We start from the raw sequence: 12,170 nt of genomic DNA, 5'->3' as shown, positions 1-12,170 counted from the left end.
CAGATAAATACTCAAATTATAAGATTTTTTTATTATTATAATTATAGACCTGGACAATATAAAGAATAAAATAAATAATAATTATTCTAAAATTATTAGTATTCTAGTTTAAGTATATAATTACTGTTTATTATTTAGAGTTTTCTATAAAAATCTAATATAGAATTTATTTAATTATCTATATTAATATTTACTAGCTAATAATATAAACTAATTATTAATAAATAATATAAAACTACTTAGAACACTGTATTTTAAATTATATTACTAGTAATAAAATACTATTATAAAGAATCTATAAAAATTATTAATTAATTTATAATTATTAATCTACCTGCTATACCTGACCTTCCTAATCTGAGATTAAGAATAATTAATAATTATTTCTTAATCTTAACCTGATCTTAATTATATAGTTAAAGTAAATTATATATCTTAACCTGACTGCTGGTTAACAGTCAGATTACAGTTAAGGTATAATAGTCAGGTATAGCCACTCTATCTTTAATAATATATATAGAATAAGCCTGGATATAAAAAAACTTATTTTTATTAATTTTATTATAAAAAAGCTGGTCATAGATATTTTTATTCTTTATTTATAAGAATTATATAAATATAAGCTAGTAGCTAATAAAAATAAGCTTATTCCTAAATAATATCTTTCAGCTGTGATTATTGGTACTATTATATTTATAATTAATATATTCTAATAAATATTTTGATTCCTGGTCATTATATAGGTAATACTAATTAAATCAAATTTAATTAAACTAGATATACTAATAAAATCTATTAAATAGCTTTAATAATAGCTAGTATTCTAGTTAGATTCAGTATTCTATATATCTTCTTATAGTACTTTAATTATATTATTAATTATTATCTTATTTTATAAATAAATTTTTTTACAATTCATGACAGAGTATTAATAAGATCAGGACTATATCTATTATTATAATAAATACTATTCTCTAGTCAGTAATAGACTATATTTTCCTGTTATTCTTACAGCAGATAATAGTTAATCTTAGTATACAGTAAGTAAATATTTTATTAAAATATATTATAATTATCATGATCTCCATGCCTGTTATATTTATAATTTTTAGATTTTGGATTTATCAGCAGAGTAAGCTGGCTGTATTACCAGCTCGTGGTATAAAAAAGACTAGTAATACTTGATATTATAATAAATAAGGATTTATACATAGAATAAAACTAATGACGTTTATGTTTCCATCAGATGCTGTATTTTATGTTTCGGGGAGATTGTATTTAGCTCCCTTGGTTTGATCCTGACTTTGGTCAATTTAGCAGAGTTCTCTTCTTCCTACTATTGCGGCAGCCTGTTCTAATCATCATGTCTCATTGAAGGACTTACTAGTAACCATCGATTCATGGAGCAGCTCAAAGTTTGCTGTGGTTCTCGGTTGAAAGAGACGGAGATATATATCCGGTACTCATAGTATACTATCTCTATCTAAGCACTACTACGTGACGCAGCCAGGCGTGCGTGGAAGAGATAGTTACTTAGTAACAGCACTAGCACGATCCAGTCATACGACCAAGCCTACCAATATTACTGCTTCAACAATAGTTAATGAGTTTATGCCCATGGATTTCTAGTTTAGACTTTCTGGCCCTTTCTGCTGCAGTGCTGGGAGTTTGACAGACAGTAATAATATTAGAATGGCCGATAAATCAGTAGTACTGATAAGATAACCTCTGTCCGAGACTGCCTATTACAATAAATTAGTAACATACTCAATATGGCTTGATTTTAACTGGTTATCCTTTAAATTATATATGTTTGTTTCCTAACACTTTATTCTCTCATATTTTCCCTTTCTTTTATTATACCATCTAATGGTACGGTCACAACTAAATACTAACCCGACAGCATGTGGCTCAATCTTGGCTGAGCGGATAGGAAGTCCTATTCTCCACACCCTTTGGTCGTATATGTTTGTAGAAGTATAGAGTCAGACATACCAACAGTATTTATTATTAAAAGATGCTACATGAACTACTGACTAATGCAATGAAAATATGAGTGCACAGATTTAAGTAGTCCAATAGTTACAAAATTCACAATCAGTGGATAATCGTATCTACAACTTTACTGGACGGTAGCCACCATTGTCCCTGCTTATCTCTGCGTAGTTGGAGCAATCATTTAGGCTTACTTCACCACCACAGTCATTTATCACTGACCAATGAATACTCAGGGTATATATGTACCATGACTTGAAAAGACTTCATTGTCACGTTGGTAGCGTGCTAAGCACGCCGTTCCTTCATTTCCTGTTGAGCATATGCTAAAGGCTCTCATGGAGCTCTAGTTCAACACCCCGTCTTCCAAGGTGGAATGAGATTTCGTATATGCGCTGGACAGCCGATTTCGCTTCACTTGGCAATGCCTAACGGCTTCTCACTGGCCGGTGTGTGGGGCTCTGTTGGAATGCTTCCCAGAAACCATTCCATTTGATCAAGGATAGTGGACCATATACCTTCACTTCCCACGGCGCGTTCATGTACCGATAGCTGCAATGTATACTTCCCATTTCCATGAGGGTGGACATCCAAGCGTGGGGGCTCCGGCGGGTCTTGCCGATCGAGGCGAAGAGGGACGAAGGGGACCTCTTGGTCAGCGATGTGAAAATGCGGCGTATCTTCTATATTCTGGAAGTAGAATACAGAGCCAAATGACGCTCCACTGTCAGGCCAGGAAGTACATTGTTGTACGATGTCAAAGAGTCCGATAGTCTCATGGGGAATGCAACTCACGAATTGCGACTGCAAAGACTGAATAATGGGCAATGGGTCCAATGTCGCGCGTGTCATAGAAGCAAAGTTAGTCGCAAATTGCATGCGAACCGGTACCAGATTCAAACAGGGCCCGACGACCAGGCCATGATCTGATGATCGACCAGAGACAGCACGGCCAAAAACGATGTCCTCCTTCTGAAGTGCCCGGGCCATGGCAACACCCCAGGCCGCTGCAAAAACGGTTGCTACCGTGATACCCTTTAGGGAACGGGAGAAGACAACCTCTCGTGAAAATTGGGAGCGCCTGCCAGGTCGGATTTCCAAATTGCAGCCCTCGATGACCTGAGTTGGAACAGGCGCATCTTGCAGAAGAGCTTGCCAATGCGCACAAGATGCATCAAAGCGTCCTTGTGAGCAAAGAGAATGCTCGATGAACGATGAAAACTGAATTTTTGGCGCAGGAGGACGGCAATCGTAGAGTGCTGCAAGCTGATCCATCATAAGCGCAAGACTGAGCCCATCATAGAGGGCATGTGATATACTGATTATCAGATGGGCAACTCCAGTGTTCTCTTGGTGCAGGATGTAAAAGCCCACGAAGGGAGACCCCGGTGATATTGGCTGACTGAGATCTTTCAGGCAAATCCTATCGCATGTCTCCTTCAGCGGTTCTCCAGACACATTGATAACATGGACCCGGGGGTCCGAAGTGCGGAGGATGACCTGGACATAATGACCCTCTAGACCGTGTGACATGAATACAGAGCGTAAGATATCCAGAGAAAGGACCAGCTGCCGACATGCCTCCCTCAATCTGGCAATGTCCACGGGATGCTGGAAGGGTATGGCGAAATAGTTCCACTCCGTTCGGGGCGTTGCAAAGGCGCATGAAATGGCATAGCGCTGAAACTCCGTGACTGGAAGTATATCGGATATTGCACTCTGAGGAAGGGAGAGGGATTGAGCGACTTGAGTTGCGTCTGGCAGCCATTCAACACGTGTATGGCTCGAGGAATTTTCCTTGCAATCCGGGTGTTCATTGGGTGGCTCGTTCTTAGCGGCCCTGGATAGTATGCTTACCATACGGTCCAACTGCGAATATTGAAAGACAATTGACACCGACAGGGGCAGGTTATGTTTGCGGGCAGCCCCCACGAGGCGAATAGCAGTTAAGGAGTCACCTCCGAGATCGAGGAAGCTGTCCTGGCGTCCGATCCTATCGGCCGGGATGCCCAAAACGTCCGCCCACAGCCCCCTCATGAAACTCTCCGCCTCATTGACAGGGTCTATCACGTGATTGTCGCCCTGCGACTGCTCCATGTAGTATTGCCTCCCCAGCTCGCGCAACCGTCGGCGGTCAGCTTTGCCTGATGAAGACATGGGGATCTGCTCTATTACGATGAAAGCAGCAGGGACCAGGTACGATGGGAGGGATTTTGCAAGTCCACGGGCTAGCTCGTAAGAACTAGGCAGTGACGCCGTCGCCATCTCATTCAAAGCACCTCCAACGGCAGGTGTCCGCTTACTGAGTGAAAGGAACACCGTGAGTCTCTGTGACTTTTGATGCGGCTGTCCCACTGTGGACACCTCGATGACTTCTACAACAGCATTGCACGGTAAGGGATGGAGCAACCGGGAGACATGGTATTCAATCTCTTCCAGCTCCACACGCTGGCCGCGGATTTTGACTTGCGTATCCAATCGTCCAACGAACTGCAGTCTTCCTTGACTATCGTATTTCACTAGGTCGCCTGTCCGGTACAATCTACCGCGTCTTCCCGGAATGCCTCTATTCACATCGCCTTGAAGTAGCCAGGTTGGGTTCGAGATAAACACGGTTGCGGTCTTCTCCGGATTGTGTAAGTATCCTCTTCCAACCAGAGGGCCCTCAAGTACCAACTCGCCGACGGCTCCTATTGGAGCTAGCTTAGTTGGCTGCAAGCAGCTGGCAATCCAGCCATTCAACCCGTACGGTCGCCCCAGATTGACGCTTGTATCGAAGTCCCTTCCGTAGAGAGCAATGGTACTAGAGATAGTGCACTCAGATGGACCATATGAGTTGATGACTTCGACCTCAGCGCCCCACCTCGTGACGTCATCTATTCTCACTGGCTCACCCCCAAGCACAACCCTTCTGATGTTTGGAAAGGAGCTCGGGTCCAACGTTCGAGCCAATGAGGGTGTGCTATCTAGATAGTTGATACGTAGGTCAGTGATAGCGGAGGGGATGTCATTTAGGCGTTGCTCCTCAGAGGGAATGCACAGACAGCCGCCTCCAACGAGGGTATGGAGGAACTGTTGCCAGACAACATCAAAGCCATATGACGATAGGTCGAGAACACGAGTAGATTCCTGATATCCGAAGTGTGACATTTGATAAGCCACCGCGCTGCAGGCGTTGGCGTGTGTGATTACGGCTCCCTTGGGCGTCCCAGTACTACCAGACGTGAATGTCACATATAGGGCATTATCGCCTGACACACTTGGTATCCAGTGGTTGTTATCATCGGAGTTTAGCGGAGGCAGGTTGTTCAAGAATGCCTCGTCGACAACATACACTGGCATGGTACCAAGCTTCTGGGCAATGGCTTTTGTCGCAGTGGCTGCTATAATTAGACGTGGGTTGACTTGGCTTGTCACGGAGCGTAGCCGTTCAGCCGGCTGAAACGGGTCCATCATCACAACAACTCCTCCGGCTATTATTATTGCAAGCATTACCAGAGGAGTCCAGCGGCTTTTCGGACAGCAAATGGGAACAGCAACCTCTGGACCGACCCCGTGCTCGATCACCAGCCAATACGCTACCTGGCGCGCCATGCTGAGAAGCTCGCCATAGCAAAACTCACCATCCCATGCGCATATTGCCGGGGCATCTGGATTCGCAGCCACGCGCTTGGCAATATGGTTGTCAACTCGCCCTTCCACGCGGTGTGGGACGTCTTTGTTCCATGACCAGAGTTCGTGGTGATCATGCTGGGATAATAAGTCCACATTCTCGAGCCTCACGTCGCTTTTAGTATCAGTCAATGCGGACATCAGGTTGAGTACGTGCTCAAGCTGAGCCAAAATCCGCTCCGACTGCAGCTCGTCTAGCACCCTGTCGTCATAATTGAGTTTCACTGTGAGTTCGTCTGAGGATTGGTTATGTAGGACACACTCCAGTACAAGTGCATAAGTATCAGCTTCGACATCTTCGTCGTCTACCTGTAACCCGCCGAGAATTCCCCCTTCCGGATCACCATTCTCGCCTGGCTGAATAACCAGGAGTGACTGGAAGCGACATGCTTGCTGAGCGGCCGCATTGAGACCTTGTAGACGACCGAGGCCATAGTGCTCAAATGGAATCATCTCCGTGGCCATCGATTGGATATTACTCAACAGGTCTTGTACTGTTGTTGAAGTCCAGTCAATTACTATACGGATAGGTACCGTAGCAAGGGTCGGCCCAGCGATCTGCTCTATCCCGGACAGCGGTGCCTGCCGGCCCATGACCGTAAGCCCAAAGACAACGTCAGGGCAATTGGAGTACTGGGCAACCATAAGTGCCCAGGCTGCTTTCAAACTTGTTGCCGGTGTAAAACCATTGGGCCAAGCGGCCCCTTTGATAATTCGCTTTTGAACTTGATTAACCGTTGGTTCGTACTTGGAGGTGGGAAGGATAGGAAATTGAGGCGCACTGCAGTCCGCGAGATATGTCGTCCAGAATTCCCGACAGCGTCCGTCGTCGACTTCTTGGACAAGATAGTTGATGAATCGATTGTATGGAACAAGCTCCGTCGTTGGTGCGTTCCCTCGATAGGCTGCTTCAACCATATCCATGATCAATGATGCGGACCATCGATCGTAGAGAGCATGGTGGATTGTCATCAATAGAGCAGGAGCTCCCAAACCGGCGGATCCCAATGCAGACCGGCCTCTAATAGCGGCCAACTCGAACAGGGACCCACCAAGCTTGAGGGAGGGCTCCGGTATCTCGGTAAGACTGTTATATACGACCCAGGGCATTTCAGCAGTCGTAACTACCTGAATCAGACCATGTCCAGCTGTTTCAATAAATCGGGACCGAAGGATAGGGGTAGCGGCAACCACTTGCTCCCACGCCCATTTAAGGCGGTCAATGTCCACATCATAGGGGAGATTGTGCAAACCCCGAGATACAAAATCTTTGGGTCGTCGGACGGTACGAGCCATCATGGCTTCCTGCAATGGAGAGCAGGGATATGCGTCTTCAATCTCCCACGGCTGGAGATGACAGGCCTCCGCCAAGATCTTTCGATCAATGTACATTTCGAGCATAGAGAACGGTTCCGGGGCCGAAGGCAAGCAAGATTGCGTAGATAGCGGTTCTGGGATTGCCCTCGCTGCCATATCTCTCAGGCAAGGGTTCCGTAGAATTTCAGCCACCGTCAGTGAGTAGCCCTTTTCTCTGATTAGTGTGACCAGCCTCATAGCTGTCAGCGAGTCTCCGCCGAGCGATAGGAAGGAAGACGCCTTGCTGATTGAAGAGGCGCTAAGTCCTAGTAGCGTCGCCCACAGCCGTTGTAACAAGAGCTCTGGTTCCGTCAATGGAGAATAGTCGTGGTCCTGATTGGTCACCCGTAATAAATCACGATCAAGAAAGCGATCTGGTGGTGTCTCTAACGCAATTTGTCGTAGCATTTCATGGTCAGTCTCACCTGACCCATTGACCGGGAAACTGAGAAGTGGGAGGAACTTCGTCGGCAGCATATGTAAAGGAACGGTGGCCACTAGATGTTCCATCACCTCCGACAAGATCTGCGACAATTGTGAAAGATTTGCGTTACCTTCCGCTGGGTAAAGGAAGGCAACTAGCTCTGGAGACATACCCGGAATCTCCATAACATCCACCACGACGTCCACTACGGCCGCCGATAGATATTCCTTGAGGTGCGAAGCCACCTCAACAAAATGAGCTTTTCGATGTGTTTGTCGATAGTTTATGATCTCGTTTAGCTCCTCAGCCGCAAGTATCCCCATATGTGACAGACGGGACGAGGTTCCAGTCGTTGTAGTAAGCAGATGTATTATGCGTTCCATGTCCCCCAACATGCATTGAACCTGGTGGCGCTGAAGAACAGATTCGTCGAAGCTAGCACGTATATTAACGCCATCTTGGGTCAGTTGACAATCTATCATGATGATATATGTGTTGAATGCGTGAATGTCATCCTGGCCCGTCCCCAGATCAAATGGCTTCTCAATGCAGGCTGCCAATTTGGATGGTGCCCTTGAAAGAGTGGACGGCTGTACCACGACAAACGTTCGAAATTGGCAGGCCCGGCGTGCATCGTAGCTCAACTGACGAATGCGGCGTATCCCGAAATGCATGAATGGAATCATCTCAGCTGTTTGTGCCTGGGTGGCCTGTAACAAGTCTAGTGGCGTTTGCCCCTCCCAGTCAACCACAATGCGAACCGGTACTGTTGCGATTGTCGGACCGGCGACACGGTCGATGTTGGGCATAGATATCTGTCTTCCTAATAGCGTGGTACCAAACACAATATCACAGCTACCAGATTGCTTGGATAAGACTACTCCCCAAGCGGTTTGTATGATAGTGCTGGCGGTGATTCCATTTGTCTGAGCCCAATTAATCCCTGAGACGGGAATCATCTCTGCCCCAGTTGCATCCGGGCTGTAGATTGCATTACTGGCAGCGGGGTACTGATGCACCTCCACGCCCTTCAGGTAGCGTGTCCAGAACTCCGAGGCTGCACGTGTATTAGAGTCGGGGCCGAATAAGTGCTGGATAAACCGCTGGTATGGAACCAAAGCTTCCTGTACTACAGGCTCTGTGGTGGCCGAATATTCGCGCGTCAGACAATCACTCAAAAGGTCCAGAAACCAGCCATCGTAAAGAGCATGGTGCATTGTCATGACCAGCTGAATCTGGGACAGAGGGCGGTCGATCCCATCGCAGATATCAACTACCCCAACGCGAAAGAGAGGTTCCCCGAGCGCCATTCCCGAGCCTCGCTCACATCGAAGGCACTCTTGCAGATTACTGTATCGGGACCAAGGTACAACAAACCCCGGCCCCTTGAGCACGACCTGGGCGAACGTTTGCTGGATTCCCATGGACATCAAGTCCACAATTCGGGTCCGAATTATTGGAGTGGACGCAAGAACATTCTCCCACGCTTCCCTGAAGCGATTCATGTCAACATTCAAGGGCATGGGAACCACAGCCTGTGTGACAAACTGTTGGGGACGCCGGGCCGCCAGTACTATCATCTCTTCCTGGATGGGCGCACAAGGGTAGACATCCTCAATGTCCCGCACATGGCAACGACACATCTGCGAAATATGACCGAGAAGAGACGCAAGCTTATCAGGGTCAGGATTGGGACCCAACAGTAACGTGAACGGCTCAAAAGGATGCTCGTTTGAGTTAACGGAAATTGTGCCGCGCCGCTGCAGTAGCAGTGCTTGTTCAGATAGTCGTGGGTGTTGGAAGACGTCGCCAACAGTTATTCCGTCATATCCCTCGCGATTAATCAAGGATACAAGACGCATGGCCGCAAGTGAGTCCCCCCCAAGCGAAAAGAAATTTGCAGACAAGGGTAGGGATATATTATGTATATTTAGGGCCTGTATCCACAAACGCTGCAATGCCATTTCGTCTGCGGTCATGGGTCGCTTCTCATCATCCCGAGGGGACGCCTTACCGTCGCGAGATACCATGTGCCTATCAAGCAGCCTGTGAGGCATCTCCTGGGCCAATAGCCTTAACTTTCTTCGGTCCGTCTTCCCAGATGAAGTCATTGGAATCGTCTGTAATGGGAAGTAGGCGGAAGGTATCATGGACCGCGGTAAACGCTCGGACAGCTGATCATCTAGTGCTGGAATCAGCTTGGCTAGGGACGAGTCAGTGACAGAGTCTACCCGAGACGGCGCTTTCTGGGGCGATGGTTGATTTGGCAGATGATGGATGAAGGCCAAAAGCTGCTTCTGACCGGACGGCCACTGCACGACTTCCACAACGGACTGGACCCCGTCGGGTAAGCATTGACCTAAGTGGTACTCCACTTCGCCAATCTCGATGCGTTGACCATTGATCTTAATCTGGGTGTCCGCCCGACCGATGAACGAGAGCGAACCATCTGAATTATACCTCACGAGGTCCCGTGTACGGAAGATCTTGTTGGTGGGCACCACGGCCACCCCGGGTAAATATCCCCCGGGAACATGAACCAGGGACTCTCGCGTTTTATTAGCATCGTTGAGATATCCCTGCCCAATGATGGGGCCGTCGATGAGGAGTTCACCGATGGCCCCGACGGGGGCCAGGCGGGTGATGTCATGAAGGTCAGCAACCCAGAGATTGGCTCCTAAACCAAAACCAATACTGTCTGCTTCCTTCACTGAGGCCACATTCAGGTTGGCTGCGCACATGATAGTGCACTCAGAGGGGCCATAAGCGTTGATAACGCGCACCCGCCCGGCGGTTGCCAGCCATGGTTCGATGACGGTGCGGTTGATCTTTTCACCCGTTAATATAAGGGTCCGCAAGCGAGGAAGATTCTTGGGATCCAACAGCCGGGATGTAGAGGGGGTCAGCTGTGCAAACTCAACCTGCATCTCTTGCAAGACCGACTGTAAACTGTTAATGCGAGCTGTCTCCGATGGGACACACAAGCAGCCCCCTGTGAGCAGGGTGTGGAATGTGTTACAGACATACGCATCGAAGCTGTAAGATGAGGAATCAAAGGTTCGGACACCGGTGTCGAAGCCTAATGCTCTGGCCTGATGCCCAACTGCAGAGCATAGGTTGGCATGGGAAATTGTGACTCCCTTCGGGGTCCCGGTGCTTCCCGATGTAAATACAATGTAAAGGTGGTCAGCGGGGGAGATTGGCACGGGGATCGATGATTTTCCGTTCAATTTGATCTGGTCACCCGACAGCAGTAGGTAATCATCGACGACGACGATGTTCGGAGCTAGGGTCTGTGCCAGCTTTGCCGTATCATGCCTTGCTAGGATGGTAGGAGATTGGATTTGACCCATGATAGCCCTCAGTCGACCACGAGGTTGATGTGGATCTAGCAGGATGAAGATGCTCCCAGCTTTCGCAATGGCGAGGATGGTGATTGTAGTCCAGATAGTCTTATCGAAGCACACCGGGACAATGCCGCTTGAACCAGCGATACCAGCTTCCAGCAACCACAGCGCCAGCTGCGTGGACTTTTCATCCAGCTGCGCGTAACTGAGGATCCCGTCCCATGCATGCACTGCGGGATGGCTTGTTCGTCTCTTCACCTGTTGCGTAAACAGGTCGGTGACACCGGCTGTATTTTCCCTGGGCACCGCAGCGTTCCACTTCCAAATCAAGTTTTTGTCTTCCTCACAAAGCCTGTCCAGATCACCAATGCATTTATCATGTTGTGTCCAGGTGTTGTCACCGAGTTGACTGAGAATATGTGTGAGCTGAAAGAGGATTCGCTGGACTTGGGGCGCATCCAGAACCCCGTCATCAAAATAAGCCCGCAGTGACAGGGAGAAATGTGGGTCTCGTGATCGGAAAAGCTCGAGGATGAGGGCCACCTGCGTCCCCTGAATGAGTCCCTCAATGGGCAAGTGGTTGGTTCTCTGGAAACAGGCATTAATTACTCCTCGATGACAGACACGCATCCTGAGTATCATACCTTGTGTATTTGTGATTCCGAATCTCGCACCAAGAGAAGTGTGCGGAAGTCGCAGGCTTCGAATGCAGCGGGACTGCAGGATCGGATCTTGTCAAGCCCGCCCCAGGGGAGAAATTCCTTTGCAGCGGTTGTTTGATCCCGAATTTCTCGCATCCACGGCCCAATTTCGTTGTCCCACTGGACTGATACTCTCAGCGGAAACAAACTACCACATATGGTCTGCAGTGGAGGGACATCGTCGGTCCCGGGAGAGCTGTGGTCCAAATAGTACGCCGATGTGCCAAATACAACATCGGTGGTATTGGCGTATAGAGCGAGAACCACCGCCCATGAGGCGTGAAGCTGGGTGTTTAATTCCCAAGGCTCAGCATCGCGGCTAACACTATCGCTGAGATCATGTTCCATGCATCGCTGTAGCACAGGCTGATAGTCACCGGCAGGGAGGGTTGGGTATGGCGTTGACTCGAGGCCAGCAAATGATTTTTGCCAAAATTCGCTAGCCATGCTTGAATGTATTTCTGGACTTCCTTGGACCTGGATGGATTCTTGCACTACGTCGATTGAGCACCGGCATGGGTGAGCTTTTCAATGCTGCCCGCCGGGGTTCTGTGCATTACCACCACACCGGCGCAGCCGTCGGGGAGAAGCCCTTCTCCCCTGGTCAACCCTGCCGGCGGGTGGGGGGGTAAACCGGAGGCCGTAGCTAGCTCGTCGTGAGTTTCTTCGTTATCA

General features: G+C 48.1%; 1 protein-coding gene across 1 annotated transcript; it reads right to left on the bottom strand.

The window, feature by feature from the left end:
• Positions 1-2,132: 2,132 nt before the first annotated feature.
• BO79DRAFT_244489 (acetyl-CoA synthetase-like protein) lies at positions 2,133-12,032 on the bottom strand. The gene is made up of 2 exons (XM_025685378.1): positions 11,439-12,032; positions 2,133-11,382 (listed from the first exon to the last, which is right to left on the bottom strand). Exons 1-2 carry the CDS (start codon positions 11,940-11,942, stop codon positions 2,410-2,412), a joined length of 9,477 nt encoding a protein of 3,158 aa, XP_025541514.1. The 5' UTR covers positions 11,943-12,032; the 3' UTR covers positions 2,133-2,409.
• Positions 12,033-12,170: the final 138 nt, after the last annotated feature.

This window comes from Aspergillus costaricaensis, assembly GCF_003184835.1.
Source record: "Aspergillus costaricaensis CBS 115574 unplaced genomic scaffold BO79scaffold_10, whole genome shotgun sequence".
NCBI classification, from domain to species: domain Eukaryota; kingdom Fungi; phylum Ascomycota; class Eurotiomycetes; order Eurotiales; family Aspergillaceae; genus Aspergillus; species Aspergillus costaricensis.
The sequence above is the reverse complement of the archived record's forward strand: the minus strand, read 5'-3'. Positions and strand labels throughout refer to the sequence as shown.

Coding starts and splice junctions, on each gene's coding strand:
- BO79DRAFT_244489 (XM_025685378.1), bottom strand. CDS start 11,942: ATGGCTAGCGAATTTTGGCAAAAATCATTTGCTGGCCTCGAGTCAACG. Junction 11,383..11,438: donor CGGAATCACAAATACACAAG/GTATGATACTCA, acceptor GCCTGTTTCCAG/AGAACCAACCACTTGCCCAT.